General features: G+C 39.2%; 1 protein-coding gene across 3 annotated transcripts in view; it reads right to left on the reverse strand.

Annotated features, from left to right (window-relative positions):
- Positions 1–20342, reverse strand: part of clta (clathrin, light chain A) — a 76977-nt gene that overhangs the window by 1279 nt on the left and 55356 nt on the right. Inside the window, exon 6 of one of the 3 annotated variants that reach the window (XM_039758270.1) lies at positions 10099–10134. The exons of the other annotated variants lie outside the window; for them this stretch is intronic. Within the exon in view, the coding sequence (XP_039614204.1) occupies positions 10099–10134 (36 nt within the window). The remainder of the gene's footprint in view (positions 1–10098; positions 10135–20342) is intronic. 3 annotated transcript variants of the gene reach the window in all.

Below are 20342 nucleotides of genomic sequence, written 5' to 3' on the forward strand. Positions count from 1 at the left end.
ACGTGATTTGTCTTTTTATGCTGCTATTTGTTTTCTTCATATCTTAGAATTTGCACATGAAATCAGGAAGTTGAAAGGGCTGTGATGGTATTTGATTTTTGTAACTGGAGTTTACTGCTGAAGGAAAAACAAGCTATGTGTGAAAATCGTCTAGTCGAGCCTACCGGTTGAGGTGGAGTGTGCGTGTCAAAGGTCAAACCTCCTAATTAACTACAGCGTAATGGGGAGCAATGCATTAGGCACCGGGCATAATACCACTACACACGTGTGCGCACACACCCTCTCATTCCGTTCTTTGGAAAGTAGCAGACGACCGAACATACAGAGAAGGTTCAAACTACACATGAAGATTAGAACAATTGTGACGAGAACAGGCCATTCAGCCCAACAACCTCGTCCTTCCTAATCACACTGGTTGTCCAAAATAACATCAAGACGAGATCTGTAGGTCCGAGAAGTCCTACTGATCACCACACCACTTGTTAACTTATTCCATGCGTCTATGGTTCTTTGCAGAAGGAAAACAAAAACTTCTTTCATTTGTGCGAAATTCCTGTTCTCATCACAATTGTTCTAATCTAATCTTAATAAGTTCCCCACAGTGTCCCCATGTTCTTGTAGCAGAATTTATTTTGAAGTAACAACTGGGATCCGCTGTACTAATTCCTTTCATAATTTTGAACACTTCAATCATGTCCTCTTTTAATCTCCATTTGCTTGGCCCTCCTCATAGCTCAAATCCCACAGTCCTGGAATCAGACTAGTCGCTCTCCTATTGACTTCTTTTGCATGATGTGAAACCTTCTGATAAAATTCACCCATCATCAGTTTTCATCTACAGCTGGGGTTTTGAACTCCGGGCCTGTAGGTTTTCATTCCAACCCTTTTACTAATCCGTGAACAGTTTTCACTGCTAATTGCCTTCTTTTTCCCTTCATTCTAATAGTCCTGTTTTTAAGGATTCAGTCTTCTGAATTAAATCTTTTCTTTATTAAATGAGAGCCAAACAGAAATGAGATGTGAAACGAGCCAACAGATGACCAGCTAAACTGGGATTTCAAACTCGAACCAGTCTCTTAATGAGCAGCTGATTCTTGCTGTTAATTAAAACCCGCTATTTAATTCCATGGCTTGTTGCTGCTCTTATTCTGCCATAGCAGACATTTCGAAAACTGTTGATTTTTCTGTTTTTTCTAAGAACACCAATGTCGAAATGTTTTGGTAACCTGATAGATCAACATTACTGGGCCAATCACCTTTCTTTATTTTCTGAAATTGTGTGATGAGCACAGATAAGCTGGTCACGTGGCGCCTTGTTTTGTGTCTCATTATTGTTTGGCTGCTAATTAAGGAAAATGAGACAACTAAGGGGCCTGAGTCACGTCAATTAAAATGAAGGCAAAAACTGGTCACTAATGAAGAAGATGGTTAAGATGAAAACCTGCAACCACTGTGGCCCTCCAGGGCTGGAGTTCAACATCCGTGATCTACAGTATATCCCTGTGTTCTTATTGAAGAATTTGATTTACACTAACAGCTTGAATCCGCTGTACTAATGCACCTCATAAGCATTAGAAAAACGGAGTAAGCGCATGTGTGTAGATGCATAGTGGACAAGCATGTTGTCTGGCTGGGAGAGATGAGACGTTTGACACTCAGACTTCAAAGCTTGTATCGGTTTAATGAATCCCACTGTTTTGAAGCACAAGTGACTGATGACGTCTGAAACTTCAAACGTCATTGAGGCTTTCGGCAGCACCCTGACTGCTTCAAAGCACTGCAGTGTCCCGCATGCTATGAAACTACCACTCATTACACTTTTTATACATAGAAGATATTGAATTAAATGTGGAGACCAGAATTGTGAAGTCTGTTACACAACAAATTAAGTGCCATGCTAGACTATTCTTATGCACTGGAACGTACAACATGTCATAATTACTCTGGGCCTCCTGCAATCTAAACTCTCTTATGTGTGCCCAGTCCCACAAGCACGTTCTCTAAACCGATTCTCTCTGCCCCTTATAGTAATTATTATTAGTACTAATGGAAGAATATTAATCTTTCACTTTGCCTCACAGCAATTAAAATCCCTAATGTAATAAGTGTTGCCCGATAATTATGAATCAGTGGTGGCTTATAAAGTATGGTAACGTCTCACCAGTGCTCGCCGGCTCTGAACGTCAATGTAGTTTTGTTGTTTTTCACCGCTATAGTAATGGTATTAGCTGGCTTTCCATCATCCAAATTTTATTTTAGTGCCAGCTGCAGGGGAGCCAATTAAAAACCGCAAACTTGCCAACGTCTCAAAGTAATTCCAACTAGTGCAGCAGCAGCTAGTGGTCCTAAGGATAGTGAGCTACCTAAAAGAGGCATGTGAAGAGGGTGAAGCCATTGGCGCTTGCCACAGGTTAGCACTGGTGCGGCGTTACAAGTACATTATTCATAATGACACCAAATTACATTTTTTGGACTAATGATAACATGATTATCATAAGATCAAAATGAACAAAGAGTGTTCTTGGGCTATTTGTGTTTTAGTGCACCAGTCTGATAGTAACTATGGGATCAACAAGAGTGAGGAGTACTTTTGCTGGATTAAGCTCATGGCTGCTATGATTTTTGTAACCCACCAGATGTCACAATTTTCGAAGTTTCAGATCTTTTTCCAGCACAGTAAGGAAGAACCTTCAAAATCTTCACAACGGCTTGTTCTTGTCACAGTGACCAATCCACTTAGATGGCACCTGGAGAAGTTGTTTACTACACATGAACATTTCAACAGTTTTGACAAGATTTCCACTAAGCACATCATACATATTCAACTAATTTCTCCAAAATAGCATCCAAGTCCAGATCTGTAGGTCCCTATTGTCAACCACCCTAATTCTCTGTGTGAAATGAAACTTTCTAGTGAAATTTACCCTTAAACAGTTTCCAAATGAAACTAAGAGCTTGGATCCACTGTACTAATTCACTTCATAAACACTACATTTGAAAAACGTGAAATTGAGCCCGACAAGTTCATTCTTCCTATTAACCTGATTGTATCGAGAACTGTAGGTCCTTCCTGTCTGCCACATTATGTGGTAATTTATTCCATGCCTCTATAATCGTTTGTGTGAGGTGAAACTTTCTAATGAAATTCACACTTAACTAGTTTCCAATTTAAACTAACAACTTTGATCCACTGTACTAATTCACCTCATAAACATTAGAACAAATGAACAATTCAAAAGAAGAGACCACTCAGTCCAACATCTTTGTCCTTTCTATTTGCCTGATTGTGCAAAATACCATGAAGTTGAGATTTGTTAGGTCCCTACTGTCTACCATCCTACTACTTGTTAACTTGATAGATAGATAGATACTTTATTAATCCCAAGGGGAAATTCACATAATCCAGCAGCAGTATACTGATACAAAGAAGTAATTCCATGCCTCTATAGTTCTCTGAAAGAGGTGAAACATTCAAATGAAATTTACCCATAATCATTTTGCATCTGTAGCCCTGTATTTTTATTGAGGAATTTCATTTAAACTAACAGCTTGGTTTCACTGTACTAACTCACTTTATGAAAAATTGTGACAAGAACAAGCCGTTCAGCTCATCCATTATGTGTGGACACACACACACACTCTCTCAATCACTAACCCACTTAGACAGAACTGCTTTGGAATATGGCAGGAGACGCAGGAAGAAGATACGTACTACACACAAACACTAAGAAACAAGTTTTTTGATGTAAACGGGCCATTAATCCCAACATGCCTGTCCATCCTATTTACCTGATTTCTCCAAAATAACACCCAAGTTGGCATCTGTAGGTCCCTACTGTCTACCACACTTGTTAACTTGCTCCATGTGTCTATATTTTTTGTGTGAGATTAAACTTTCTAATGGAATTTATCCTTAACCTAATTGTACCCCTGCATTCTTATTGCTGAATTTAATTTAAACTTACACCTTTGATCCACTGTAATAATTCACCTCATAAACTTTAGAGGCTCATAGGTCATTCAGCGTAATATGTTTGTCCATCCTATTTACTTAGACTGTCCAAAATAACATAGAGGAAGACCCTGAGGTCCTGTAGTCTTGTTAACTTACTCTGTGTGGCCAGAGGTTTTTTGTGTGAGATGAAATTACTCGCAGACATGGCCTTAACTTCCACTGTTCTGCAGCCAATATACAGTTATATCTTAGTACCCATGACTCCCCTACAGAGTCACTTCCCTGCACACTCTCTGACTGCATCAGTGATCTTAAGCTAGGAACGGAAAATAACTTTCTAGACTGAATGCCAATAAGGTGTGACTGGTAGGCCCAAACTCCCAACTTTCTAAGGCATCCAACTTCTCTGTTTCTGTTGATAGTACACTTGTCAAACTTGCTCCTGTTGTCAGAAATCTTGGCGTTTTGTTTGATTCATCACTTAACTTTGAGCTACACATCAGGTCTCTTTCATCTCCGTCACATTGTCCGCCTCCATCCACTTCTGTCCTTTTAATGATGCTCAGACTCTGGTTCATTGTTTCATAATGTCTCGTATTGATTACTGTAATTCCATCTTCATCGGCCTCCCTGCAAAATCTATACAGAAGCTACAGTACATTCAGAACTCCACAGCCACACAAAGCGTTCTACTCACATCTCCACTGTTCTCTCCCAGCTTCACTGAATACCAGTTCCATCAAGGATTGAATTCAAGATTCTGCTTCTCCTCTTCAAAGCCCTACATAACTTTTCCCCCTCTCTACCTCACTCCACTCCATACACTCCTTGTCGCTCTCTCAGGTCCTCACTCAGTAATCTCCTTACTGTCCCCTACACCAGACTCTCCACCCCAGCAGGCAGGGCCTTCAGTGTTACGGCCCCTCAACTCTGGAACTCTCTTCTTCAGTCTCTCTGGGATTGCTCCACTTTCTCCACATTTAAGTCTCAACTCAAAACTTTCCTCTTCTACAGACTTTTGTCTTCTGTGTAATTATTATTTTTTTTTACTCTGTATGTAAAGCGACCTTGGGTTTATGAAAGGCACTTTATAAATGTAACTTATCATTATTATTGAAGAATTTAACTTCGAATAACACGTTTGATCCGCTGTACTAATTCACCTCATAAACATTAGATGCTCACAGGCCATTTAGCCTAACAAGCTCGTCCATTCTATTCCCCTGACTTCTCCAAAGTAACATCCAGGTTGAGATATGCAAGGCTCTACTGTCTACCACACTACTTGTTAACTTACTTCATGTGTCTATATTTTTTGTTCAAGGTGAAACTTTCTTATGAAATTTATCCTTAACCTAGTTATACCACTGTGTCCTCATTAAAGAATTTAATTTAAACAAACCCCTTTGGATCCACTGTAGTAATTCACCTCATAAATGTTAAGAGGCTCACAGGCCATTCAGCACAACATGCCTATCCACCATATTCACCTGGACTATCTAAAATAACATAAAGCAAGATCTGAAGGTCCCTAAAGTCCTACTCTCCAAATTATTTGATGCGTCTTTAGTTCTTTGAACTCAGAAACTTTCAAACATTTGTGTGAAATCTGTTATTTCGCATCATGTGCCTGTGTTCTTATGAATAACTTACGTGAAAGTAACAATCGGGATCCACTATACTAATTCCTTTCTTAATTTTAAAAATGTCCATCATGTCCCTTCTTAATCTCCATTTGCTTAAAACTTACAAGGTTCAGCTCCTCCAGTCTCTCCTCATAGCTCATACCCTGTAGTACCACAATCAGCCTGGTCGCTCCTCCCGGGACTTTCTCTAGTGCTACTATGTCTTTTTTGTAAAATGCACACAGTACTCCAGGTGAGGCCTCACTAGTGTGTTATATAAATTAAGTATAACCTTCCTGAACTTGTACTCCACACAACAGAGTGAGATATAACCTAACATCCTATTAGTTTTTTGATTGATTCTGTACACTGTCTTGATGTTGATGTAAGCCCACTATGACTTTTAAGTTTCAGATCTCCCATTGTTTATTCAAATCTAACAATTTTTACTTTGTACACGCAATTCTTTACATTTACTTACATTAAAATGTAATCAGACTTGGATGGGTACTGAGCTCAGGAATCCTAAAACTTTGTGTCGCTATCCCTCCCTTAACTATTGTCACACACGTGCGCATAGGAGGCAGTTAAAGGGCTTGAGTGAAGGCAGTTCTGAGGCATGCCGGGATGTGGCAGAGTGCACTGACTCTTTTTCTCCCTTTCCTGTAGACCATTCCCGGGAGATTCCACCTGGCTCTCCTGACATCACTTCTGGGACCGAGCCAATGGAAGTAGACCTTACCAGCTCCGGCCCCTCTGATGTCACGTCTGGGCTTGATCCAATGGTTGATGAACACGTGCCCAATCCTTATGACCTCACTTCCTGTCTTCCCCTTTAAAAGCCTGCCCCTTTTCCCTTTTCCCTCAGTCTTGGTCTGGACTCAGTTGTATGCACTTCAGTGCTGGTTATTTGATAAAAACGACTTTTGCAGCTGGGATACCATATTATACGGGTGGCTGCCCCAAACCTTTATCTGTTTATGTCTCATTTTTGTGACACTATGTTCAAAGTTTGTATTTTTAATTGCTATGTAAATAATGCATATTATTCATTTTTTTAAATAACAAAAGTAAACAATTAACAATACAAAGACGGTTAATAAACTCTTTGGTGTCACCTCTAACAGGATGACCATAGTGGCTGTATACAGTATGTATTTGTAACGACTTCGCCACCAGCGTAGACAGTGAGTGGGCTAGAAATGTGAGACTAACAGTACTAACCACTGCCACCCCATAAGAACATTACATTTTAGTGGTGAGAACAGGCTACTCCCCAGCCACTGACAACACTGCTCTGTAACTTATTCCATGTAGCCATTGTTGTTTTATGAAGAAATGCTTTTAAACAGTAATGTAAAAACTTATTCTTAAAGATTTTTCATCTATGCATCCTACTTCTTGTTGAAAATGGGAAGATTAAAACCTAGGTTTATATACCTCAAAATCAGCCTGTGCACTTACGACATATGGATTATTTGGCTGTAATTCAATTGTGTAAAATAATGCATGGGCATGGACTGTGCCCTGTTTTGAATGAAACGTGTTTACGTCCTCCCATCAGTTCTGTCTGCTTGTATAATATTGTGGCCGTCTACGCTGCAGTCCTCTCCTCTATACACTTTATATATCCAGATGTCAGGCTAAATATGCTGGAACCGGTTCACCTCTCAGTACAACCGTATCTCAATGCACGCCACCTCTGGAAAAGTTAACATCCCCCTGCCACCCCCAATGGTGCTGATGATGGCAGAGTTCAAGCAGTCAGAATAGCACTGGCACTCACTCACCCACTTCAAGCACACCACTTTTCAACCCTGGGCATCCATGACATCCGTGTGGAAGAGTGTTGCAGTGGAACATTAAGGGAGTGAAGTATAAAGTTAAGAGGCTCTTAGAACAGCTCAATACACTGGCTTCATAAAGTATTCAGACCCCATCACTTATTACAAATTTTGTATGTTGTACCTTTGTGCTAAAATCGTTTACTTTCTTTTTTCTCCTCCTCATCAAGAAACACTCGATACCAGACAATCAACAACATGAAAACAGGATTTAAGGAATTTCTACAAACTCGTTTAAAATAAAAAAAATAAAAATAAAAAAAACATCCTATTGAGGAATTTATTCAGACCCTTTCCTACGAGACTTGAGATTTGGCTCAGGTGCATTCCATTCTATTGATCATTGTTACAATGTTTCTAAACCTTGTTTGGAGTCTACCTGTGGTCAATCCAATTGATTGTACTGATTAGGAAAAGTACACACCCATCTATAGGAGGTCTCACAGTGGAGCAAATACCAAGCCATGAGGCCCAAGGAATTGCCTACAGATTTAGAGAGAGAGGATTGTGTCAAGTCACAGATCTGAGGAAGGCTACAAAAATCTCTGCAGTACTGAAGGTCCCCAAGAGAACAGTGGCCTCCATAATTCTTAAATGGAAGAAGTTTGGGACAAATACAATTCTTCCTAGAGCTGGCTGTCTGCCTAAACTAAGCAATCAGTGGAGACTCCTAAGGAGACATAGTGGACTTGCCATTGTCAAATTCCAGACAGTGTTCAGAAGCCATACTTAAGGCTAACAGGTTATAGAGTACCCTGATATGTGGAGTAGAAGTCCAAGTCAGTTATGGACAAACTTTTGTGCAGTTCAATGTTATACTCAAGCTTTATAATGTAATGGTTAGACCTCATCTGGAGTACTGAATGCAGTTTTGGTGCCTAAGCTTTAAAAAGAAATAGCAGCACTGGAAAAAGTCCAGAGAAGAGCAACTAGGCTGATTTCAGTGGTACAAGGGATGAATTACGAGGAGAGATTAAAAGAGCTTTGCCTTTTCAGTTTAAGCAAAAAGAGATTAAGTGGAGACCAGACTGAAGGGAATTAGCCCAGTGGATCGAGACTGTGACTTTTAAATGAGTTCATCAAGAACATGCGGACACAGTTGTAAACTTGTTAAGGGTATATTTTGCACAAACATTAGAGGTTTTTCTTCACTCAGTGAACTACAGACAGATGAAATAGGTTACCAACTATATTGTGGACGACAGTAGGACTTTAGGGACCTTCAAAATTTGACTTGATGTTAGTCTGAAAGAATTAGGTGGGCGTTATTGGCCTGCATGGCCAAAAAACAAAAAAACAAAACAAAAAGATCTTGGTAAGAGAGATGAGCATGAACCCAATGATCACTCTCTCTGAGCTCCAGAGAAGTTGTGTGGAGATAGGAGAAACTTTCAAAAGGGCATCCATCACTGCAACATTCTATCAATCTTGACTTTGTAGCAGACAGAAGTCGCTCCTCAGTAAAAGATGCATGGAAGCCCTGCCTAAATTTTGCAAGAAGGCAAAGTAACAATTCTCTGGTCTGATGAAACCAAGAATGAACTACATGGGCTCAAAGGTGTCCTGCCTGCAGGACACTAGGCACTGCTAATGCCTCAGGTCATGGAGTTGTTTTTCAGGTGCCATGGACTGGGGGACAAGTGAGGGTTGAGGCAAAGCTGAAAGGAGCAAAGTACAGAGATATCCTTAATGGAAACCTGCTCCACAGCACTCTGGACCTCAGGCTGGGACAAAATTTCACCTTCCAAAAGGACAAAGCTAAGACAACACAAGAGTGGTTTAGGGTCAACTCTGGGGATGTTCTTGAGTGGCCCAGCCAGGGTCTGGATTTGGACTTGAACTGAACCGAGAATCTCTGGAGAGACCTGACCATAGTGGTCCACTGATGTTCTCCATCCAACGTGACAGAGCTTGAGAACTGCAGAAAGTCTCCATAACTAGGTGTATGTAGCCCAAGAGGACTCCCGGCTATAATCCCTACTAAAGGGGCTTCAGTGAAGTACAGAGTAAAGAAAGGGTTTGAATACTTATGTCATTGAGATATTTCACATCTTTATTTTCAATAAATTTGCAAAAAAAAAATCCTAAAATCCCGTTTTTGCTTTGCCATTCTGGGGGTATCGAGTGTTGCTTGATTTGGAGACAAAATGAATTTCAATGACTTTATTGAAAGGGCACAACATAACAAAATGAAAAAAAAAAAAAAAGCAAGAAGGTGTCTTAATACTTTCCGAAGGCAGTGTCAGTTGGGCCAGACTGTCTGATGGTGGCAGGTATCTGCAGTTCCTAACGCTGTGTTAAAAATGTGAAACCAAATACCATCCCAGCCCTGGTCGCCGAAGACTGTTGCCCAAAACAGCTCCACCTCAGGACACATCTGCTCTTCAGCACAGTTCTGAACACACAAATGACAAATGTAATGGACAGCTAAGTCAATGAGGACTCACTAACACTTTCACAGGGACAAATGTCCCACATCTGAAAAACACAACACAAGGTTCACTAGCAAACACTTTTTGTAACATGGGGACAGACAGGCTCAGAGAAGATGACTGATTCAGCTTGAGGAAGCTCGGTTTAAGAGGCCGATTCACATATCATCACCACCATCATCATCATCAACTTTTCTTATTTGTTTTTTTTTTTTGTTTGTTTTGTTTTTTTTTTACTTAACTGTTCTAGGCGGTAGCAAGGATGGTTTATGTTTGTGCTTAAAGGTGCATAGAAAAGAAACAAGAAAAGAGAGTTTATAAGTCAAATGTGGAAAAAAAAAGTAAAATAAATTAGCATGATGCAGATGATCAGCAAGGCATGCATTTACAAAAAGCAAGGGATGAAAATAAACAGTCTTAACATCTGACACCCCAATTACCATTTGAACTTTGCACTTCCCTAACCAAAAAACTGAGATTTTTCATTAAATGTGAACAAGAAGAAAGGATACAAAGCCAAATCATGGCAGCTGAGGCAGAAAAGAACCCAACAATCGAGGGGAATACATTGCTGAAATAAAGGAGGGTGCTGTAAAACATGCTAGGCATGTAAATAAATACACAAGTTAGCAAATGTTAGACATGGCAACAGGCTGCCCACATGCAAATGCATCTAACTGAGGCTGTCTGGACGCATCAAGCTCAAAAGCATGCACTCTCCTGCTGTGTAAAGGGGCCACCAGGACAGCAGGGGGCGATGTTATCTTACAGATCATTTAAAGTTTTGCTGCATTATGAATAATTTGTTGACTTGCTGATGTTTGGATTTCAAAGGCTGAAGCAGCTAGGAAACTTCTACAAGAGAATGATTTGCTTTCTACCAGGAATATCTACAAAAGCTGGAAGGAAACAACAAGGTGACTATCATAATATACATCGTCATATGTGTTTTCTAGGTATATTGTGGGTTTTGAAACACCAGGAATCAGTTCCCACTGTTTGCCCTCAACACTTACACAATTTAAGAAGGGTCTGTTTAGTTTTCTTTAATCTCGTGACCTCGACAATCAGAGCCGTTACTTCACCGACTGTATAAATATAGCCGCAGATTCATGATTCCTTCGTTCCTCGGTGGATATAACATCTTCGTTCAGAGGTAGGATTGCTGTTTTTTTATTTCTGAGCTCATGGTTTTCATCTTTGCTTTTTTCAGACTATCTCTCAATTTTCATTGATCATTTCCTGGTGTTTCAGTGCTTACAATATTTCACCAGGGATCAGCTGCCCTTGTTTATTCTTAAATTGAAAATGTATTGATAAAGTTGTTTTTAGAAAACATTTTGTCTTTAACCATGTGACCACAGCATTCTGAGATGTTACTTCACCAGTAATGACATAAAAATACAACTGCAAATTAATGAATCCTTCATTCCTCTGTTGATAAAACAACTTTGGGATTTCTGTTAGTAGTAGTTACATTTTTGTCCCATGTAGGTCCTAGTGGTAGGATTGCTATTTTTGGTTTTGACTTGGACTCTCGATTAATGTCTTGCTCCTCGATTCCTAGTTTTATTTTGGATTTCACAGTTTTCATCCTTGCCTGTTTCAGACCATATCTCGTATTTCCTGGTATCATTTCCAGATATTTCAGCGCTCAAAATATTTCAACAGAGATCAGTTCCCATTGTTTTTTCTGAAATGGAATATGAATTGATAGTTATTTTTAGCTAACATATTGTTTTTTTAATCATGTGACAATGACATTCAGGGTTGTAATGTACTGAAATACCCGCAAATTCATGATACTTCATTCATTGGTGAATAAAACAACTTTGCACCTTATCTTAGCAGTATTTTGTTTTTCTCTTAAGTAGGCCCAAGTGGTAGGATTGTTATTTTGGTTTTGACTTTGTTCTGACTTCGATTCTCGAGTAACGTCTTGCCCCTTAGTTATTGTTTTTATTTCTTTTTAATTAATTTTATTGTAATCATTCCATACAAATCAGTCAATTTTTACAAAAAGTAGGATTGAGAAGTCGACCCCCACCCCTTACTGGTTTTATTTCTGATCTAATGGTTTCCACACTTGCCTGTTTCAGACCACATCTCATTTTTCGTTTATCATTACCTGGCATTTCAGTGCTTAACAATTTATCAGGGATCAGTTCCTTTTGTTTATTCTTAAACAGAATAAGTACTGACAAAGTTTTTAGTTAACATCTTGTTTTCTTTAATCATGTGATCATGACATTCAAGGCCGTTACTTCATCAGTTGTGATATATAAATATAACTACAAGTTTATGATTACTTCATTCATTGGTGGATAAAACAACTTTGCAACTTCTTTTAGCGGTAGTTTGTTTTTCTCTTAAGACGGCCCACGCATTTGGAAGCCATTTTGGTTTTGACTTCGTTCTGACTACAACTATCATGGAACATCTTGCTCCTTGGTTCCTGGTTACCAGTTTTATTTTTGATCTGACGGTTTACAACGTTGTCTGCTTCACGTCTCTGTTTTCATTTATCATTTCCTGGAATTTAAGTGCTTACAACATATCTCAGGCACTTCACAATGTCCATAACAATGATGATGGCTATGTAAGGCAGTTGAGCAACAGTATTTTTGAAAAGGAATGAACAACGATTCTATGGTTAACCACTTTTTCAATCTAAGTGAGAACCAGCAAACATCATCTTTTATGAACTGTGGATGTGAGTGTTAAGCACTGTTGCATCATCAAATTCTCATATATTTTACAAACAATCCTAACATTAATAAACTAAGAAAATGTGTTATCCTTTCAAAATAAAATGATTTCATTATATATGATGAGGTGGTGTTTCTATAAATTACGTTTCAAAATATACCTTTAGGACATAAGAAATTTACAAATGAGAGCAGACCATTCAGTCCACGACGTTTGTTTGGCCAATAGCTAAGCTGGTTTAACATCTCATCCAGGCCCTTCCTAAAGATTGTGAAGGTTACTGCTTCAACTTCATGTTTCAATAGTTTGTTCCAGCTTCCCATAACTTGCTTTCTTGGTTCAGTTCTAAATTTACATTCTCTGAATTTTCACTTATGTCCTTGAGTACGTGACCCGCTGTTAAGTTGAAAGAATTCTTCTAAATCTATTTTATCAATGCCTTTGAGAAATTCAAAGTCCTGGATTAGGTCCCCATGCAGTCTCCTCTGCTGACTATACTAAAGTGACTGAGACAGAGAGACACATAGGAGTGCAAGTGGAGTGAGCCATCTAGACCTGTGGAGGATGGCTCAGAGAGGTGTGAGGATTTATTTTCCATTGGTTTATTTGAACCTCTCCCTTATTTTTGTGTATTCACTCTTCATGTTCTTAATATGTAATAAACACACCATTCAGTAAACACTGAGTCTCGGTGTGAAGGGTCACTATAAGAACACATTTTCCTGCTAACCATATGCCTGGATTACCTAAATCACTCAGGCTACATCCAAGAAACTACATTCTTATTTTAAAATGATGTTTTCAAGGAAATCAGGGCTGAGCAATGTCAGTCCTGAAGGTCCACGGTGGCTTCAGGATTTTGTTTCCGACCCAATTGCTTCATGAGAAATCATTTATTGCTGATGAGGCGCTTATTGCTAAAGAGACATTCTTCTGCTTCATTTTAGTTGTCTTGCTTGTTAAGATTTTAAATCCCGTCACACACATGCAAATAGGAGGACGTTGTATGGACCAAATGAAGGTAATTACACACCAGGCCAGGGGGTGGTGGGGTGCACTAAACCTTCTCCTGTTATCTCTGCAGACCAACCGCGGGAAAACCTGTCTGACTCATCACTGAAGACGTCACTTCCGGTTCCAGCTCCCAGGCTGGCGTCACTTCCGGTTTCGACGCCCAGGCTTAAGTCACCTCCGGTTTTGGCGCCTACAATAATGCCAGAAGAAGGTCACATCCGGTTCTCCTACGTCACTTCTGGTTTTATCAGTTAAAACCGCCATCTTTCCAAATCTCCAACAGTTCTTGTCTGGACTCCAACCCCATTGCAGCCAGCGATAAGGGTGGCTGCCCCAAACCTTTTTAAGTGTGTCGAGTCTGATCCTTTCACAACCCTTAGTTGCTTATTTTAGTCTTAAACAGCTGTATTCATTGTTTTAACTGCTCCTTATTAACAATAAGAGACAAATGACAAAGGAGCCAGCAGTTCTACATCTACTTTGTCTCTAGTTCTACCTTTGTGTAATCAGCATGCAATATTTGATGCAAGTATTTAGAAGGAAACTGAAGAGAATGTGAAGAACTGAAAATTATTCATCTGTTTTAGGCTTCAAATCACTTGAACGAAAAATGTATCATTAGAAAGGGGGAAAATCTATGATTTAAGAATGAACTGACATGGTAGAATTAAAACCCTAACATGTCATTAAATTAATTCTGTTATTGGTGAGGATTGGCTTCTAATTAAGCAACTGGGTTGGAACAAAAACCTGCAGCCACGGAGGCACTCCAGGATCAGAGTTGGCCACCCCTGATATTCACATACACTGTGCAACCGGCCACAGAACTGTAGCAAAAGGTAAATTATTTGCCTTTTGTTGCATGTATACTGTATTGTTCCTGTACAAAATGTCATTTAGATGAATACAAGTAAGCAACATAACAAGCATTATGGAAAGCAACTCTTCTATGTCCTTAATGTTGGAATATCGTTTTCTTCCTTGAAGGGTGACCAATTAGGAAATGAGAGGTTGTAACTCGCAAGATCCTGTCAGGGAAGGATGATGTAATAATCGCAAACAAACTGGAGCGTGATTAGAGTCTGCATTGTCACCCATTTACATTGCAATTCTGTGCGGGTGATTTTAGAAGTATATGGTTCTGGTTTTCAAAAGTCTCTGTTTTCAAGGATTAAAAATTAAAAAGGTAATGTGGGCGAAAAGTGAAAACAAAGACTAATGTCTGCTTTTTAAATGAAAACGTAGTAGTGTGGATGTAGCCTCAGGAGGTTCAGGATTCCACTGCTGAGGAAAGAGGCCTTCTGATCTTCTCATTATGCTCCTAAGCAACCATCTCCATACATTGTCTTGTGAGTTAAATGAAGAGAAGGGGGAAAAGGCAACCATAAAAAGAATACGTCTGTTGGGCCAATTCCTAAGTGACTATCCTCCCACGTAATGGATATAGTCATGCAGAAGTAATAATAATTAGGCAAATAAGGTTAGCTAGTAAATCTAAAGAAAAAATGGGATGCTTCTAGTGTTTGTAAATTAACATGCTATAAAGTCAATGCAGGGAACCAGCACACATATTCTAAAATGAGATCTGCACTTAATATAAAGCTGGTATTTCATTTCATTTAAAACAAATTTTTATCAAATCCTTCAGTGATTATGTGGAGAAAAACCAAACAGTTTTCCAGGGTTTACTTTTAGAAATTTACAGGTAACTGAATACAAAAACTGGTTAGAAAGTGCAGTAGACAAACATGTAGCAGTGCTACTAAGTAAGAACTTCATCTCCCAGCAGTCCTTGCAGGGGCTGTTGGGGGTCAAAGGTGGTCAAAGGAGGTTAAAAAGAGGGCAGGGGGCCAAAAGAGAACAAAAGTTGGGTTTTGTTTTGGTGCGTTGTGTGTTACGTTTATCTGTCGTGGTGCCTGCTGTTATTTGAACCTTAATTAATTATTGTGTCCTGGACTGTATTCGTTTGTTGGGGTCTGGATCGTCTGTCTACCCGTGCAGTGAGGACTGTGTTGGAATTCATTGGTTTTCCGGAAGAATGGAGCGCTCCTGAACCATCCATCCGACTTCTTCCTTTCAGTAACTACCGGTAAGACTGAGTTTTCTTTCACCCATTTAACATACAGATCGCTGGACTTAACTTCATCACCTCTCATTTCATCCGGTTTGGTTTACATGGACTTTGCTGTGTGGCGTTTGTATTTATTTGTTAAATGTAATATCGCCGAAGGGGTCAGGGTTGGTATTATTGTTTTCATTTAGTTCATTTAATTTCATTATATTCTTAATTGCTTAATGTTCCCAGTGCACTTCATTTGGTCTCTGTTGTGAGTGTGTGTGGGTCGATCCAAGGCTGGGGACATTCCTGGGGTCTCCTCTATTAAAATAAATTAATCACCATTAATTTTGACGGTGTGCATCTTAGTGGCCCCTGACCGCTATAAACAGAACACAGATTTCTCCCCCATCTGCTCATTTCAAATAAAGTTATACTGTAGCTGGTGCTGAAAAACTTGGGAAACAGCATCCTTTATAACTTTCACACTAACGCTGCCTCTGCCACAGTTGGTAACTCTGCAAAGAATTGTGGAAAATAATGATATGCTGATTAACTGTGACAAATAATCCTCTGAACGTTACTGATACACAAATACTGTCATCGTACTTCGGCCATGTAGGACTTGAGTATTTGTGTGCCATATGACAAAATAGAAAAGGTTTAGTGTGTTTATGCTTTAGCAATGTCACTTGCTTGTCAATAGATGTCAGCAGCTATACCACATGCACTTCAGAACATGTCATCCACCCGAAGCTAACAAAGTTCCGATCTAGCCAGTAACTTGGATGGGATACCACCTAGGAAAAGCTTGGGCTACTGCTGGAAGAGGTGTTGGTGAGGCCAGCAAGGAGCGCTTACCCTGTTCTCTGTGTGTGGATCCCAATTTCCCAGTGCAGTGATGAGAACACTGCGCTGTAAATACGTTGCTGTGGTTCATTAAAGATCCCTGAGCATCTTTAAAAAAAAAAATCACTAAATTGCCCATCATGGCCTCATCCATACTTACCCCCTAATCACCTCTTGTCTCTAATTAGCTCTCTCTCAGTCCTTCACCAGCTAATAACTAAAGTGTTGTGGTAAGCATACTGGTGTAATAATAGCTGCTGTCACATCATCCAGGTGGTTCCCTTCTGTCTATGTAAAATGCTTTGCGCAACAAGAAAAGCACTATATAAATGTATTCAATAATTATTATTAACAAGCATGTGAAGCTTTGTTAATATTTTGAAGGATAAAAGTTACAAGCTTTTATTATTAAAGTTATTTTTAAAGGAGTACTGTTTTGGCATAAGATGTACACACCAGTCCACTGATAACTTTCATTAGTGTATATTAAGCCAATACCTTTACCTAAACTAAGGTAAATTACAAGATCATGATTACCGATGAGCAAAACAATTTACAAAAAATTTAATTCACAGTAAAACTTGTTGTTTCACTTTGAAAAAGAGAAAAATTTGCAAAACAAATTCACTTTCAGGAAAATCCATGTTGTTGACACAAGAAGAAAGGCATTTTGTCCAATCTGAAAGCACGTACACACATTTATTCCATATGCCCATTATTTGGTATTTAAATAAAGATGTCATTTGAGCCTCTAGAAGTGTTCAGGTAGTACAATCTCCACTTTGCCAACTGTGATGACAATCTCAGTAAAGATGCATCGGAGACAGAAAAGAAAATTGAAGTTACATCGTGTTAGGAGAGTGCGTATCCTTAACAAGAAACAGGAAATACTAGTTGCTAGGAGGAAAATATACAGCTTGTCACATTTAAAAAGCACTACGCTACCCAAGAGTGATGTGAACAGGAGGCATAAAATGAAATGATTTTACTGGCATGTGACAAATTACATGCATTTTGCAGTTGCGGAAAAACGCAAGTAAACAACGAAGAGTGCACAAAGCTTTAGGAAGCAATGTTCTTTGTGCTTCACATTTCACAATTGTAAAATCGCCTGCAAAATCAATTTAAATGTCAGTTTGGAGAAAACTGTATGCAAATCAAAACTTCCCTGTTTCACTCATCGCGGTAACTTTCACAACTTTTTACAACTCGAGTTTAGGTGACTTGCACAGGGTCACAATGTGAGTCAGCAGTGGGCACCGAACCTTGTGGTTTAAAGGCCAGCCAGGGGCTTTAGCTGTGTCATCCTACTACCTCCCTTTCTTGAATGAACTGAAGCAAATCAACCAAGAACAACGTGCAAAAATAACTAAACTAGCAAACACCCACCCCAAAAGCCTGCAACAAAAGGTGGCTAAGAGATTTTAAGCCTCTTAATGGCTTCTTTGACTTTCATTGGCACAACTCTTGTCCTCAAGTAGAACAATATCAGGTGCAGACTCCAAAGGGTAGAAGCAAACTGAGATATCTTATGAAGCAATGAAACCAACCTCAGTAATCACAATTATTCCTAACATTATGGGTCCTGAAATGGGGGGGGGGATCTTGTAGAAAAAGTGTTGTCATTTCTACATGTTGTGATGGAAATGTATGCAAATACCCTTAAATGAAAGTCTGCAATGTGCACTTTAATCATGTCTGAATTGTTTCATTTGCAATTTTAAACTGTAGAGCAGAAGGGGGAAACAAGGAAAAATGTGCCACTGTCCCAAATACGCAAGAAACATACAAGTATGAAGAGGATGTGTAACTGTCATTTGTAGCCCAGCCATACTTAATATCCTTTTAAGGGACCCAAACAATGTTGCAAAGCACAGTATCCTCTGCCTTTTTTCATTTTTTCTACCTGATTGTCTATTTTCTATTGTCCTGGGATGATGGAAATTTCAATTCAGGTATTGTCTATATGAAACATAATAAATAAATAAAAAAATACTACTGTTGGTATAAAAATCTTTCATGGGAACCAATGAAAATATTCTTTACAGATGACCCATGTGTGTACTGTTCCTCTTTGTATCCACTTTGGCCACTTGTCTTTGTCCACGGTGCTACACTTGAGCTCTACCCATGTATGATTCCTTCCACTTGCATCACTTATTCTCGGTCTTCCTTATGCCCTATCAGGTTGTCCAGAAAGTTTTTCTAGACCCAGTTTTTAATTTTATTATAGCACTGTTTGAATACACTGATAATATAATGAGTTATATATGCCTGCAAGTTTAGAGGGTCACTATTTCCTTTGTTCTTCCTTTATTCACCTTAAATAACACAAGCAAGAAATGAGATACAGTGGAAAGAGTAGGTATGTGAACCTTGGTTCTCTGCATTAACTGGTCATAAAATGTGATCTGATCTTCATCTAAGTCACACGTATAGACAAACACAGCATGCCTTCTCTAATAACATAGAATCAATTATAATCTTTCCTGTCTTTATTAAACATTCAGAGTGTGCTGTGGAAAAAGTAAGCAAGCCGTTGAACTTAAGAATGGGTCAAATCTCCTTTGGGAGCAGTAATCTCAAACAAGCTCTTTAAAAGCTATGAATCAGACATGCATAATATTTAGGAGGAATGTCGGACCATTGTGCCTTACAGAACTTCTTCATCTGAGCCATATTGTTAGGATGCTTGGAGTGAAAGGCCCTTTTGATGTTATTCCTGCTATGTTCAGGTCTAAGCTCTGACTGGGCCACTCCAAAAGGTGGATATTGTTTTTCTGAAGCCTTTCTGTAGTAGATTTACTTTGATGTTTAGAGTTCAATTGTCCTACTGCATCACCCAACTTTTACTGAGCTTCAGCTGGTGGACAGCCACACTGACATTATCCTGTAAGATGCCTTAATAAACTTGAGAATGAATTTTCCCCTCACTGATGGTAACTGTCCAGTCTCTAAGCTAGCTCCAAATCCTGACACTCCCTCCACTGTTCTTTGCCATTGGGATGATGCTTTCATGTTTGTGGTTTAAAGGGTGCCCTTTTTAAATCATATTGTAGATGCTGCTACATACAATTCAAAGTTTCATCAATCTACAAAACATTTTTCCAGTAGCATTGTGGAATGCCAACATGGTCTTTGGCAAACTTCAGGCATGCAGCGATTTCTCTATTTTGGAGAGCAGTAGCTTTCTCCTTGCTGTCCTGCCATGGGCACCATGGCTGTTTAATGTGTAGTGTATAATAGACTCACAAATAGAGATGTTAACCTGTCTAAGTGATTCTTTAAAGCCTTTATCTGTAACTCTTGGGTTTTACCTTGCACTGCATTATGCATTTCAAAATAGCTCATCTAGGCGTCCACTTCTAGGGAAAGAAACCACTGTACCAAGTCATCTCCATTTAAACAAAATTTATGTAACTGTGGACTAACAAATATCTAAACTCTTTGAAATTACTCTGTAACCCTTTCTAGCTTTGTGCAGATCAGCAAGTCTTGATCAGAGATCTTCTGAGATCTCCGTTTTGTAAAACACACTTCACATCCGCAGATGTTTTTTCTCAATTGCAAATTCTAAATGTCTGTTTTTTGGGTTTTTTTTTTAAACTAGGGGGCTCTGCCCCCTGCTCGCTTGCTCACCCACCCCCGGGTTTGATTTACCGAATATGCAATTTAAAGAGATTGTTATTTTCACAGGAATTGTTACATATGCATTATTTTCACTTTTACTTTAAAACTTTTGCAAAAAGAATACTTATCCTTTATTTCCAGCCCTGGGCATGGCTAAATCTTTCTCGCAGTACGTACAACGCTGTTGTGATGGAAGATCGGCTGAATGTACACTAAGGAGATGCCATT

This window comes from Polypterus senegalus, chromosome 7 (genome assembly GCF_016835505.1).
Source record: "Polypterus senegalus isolate Bchr_013 chromosome 7, ASM1683550v1, whole genome shotgun sequence".
Lineage (NCBI taxonomy): Eukaryota > Metazoa > Chordata > Cladistia > Polypteriformes > Polypteridae > Polypterus > Polypterus senegalus.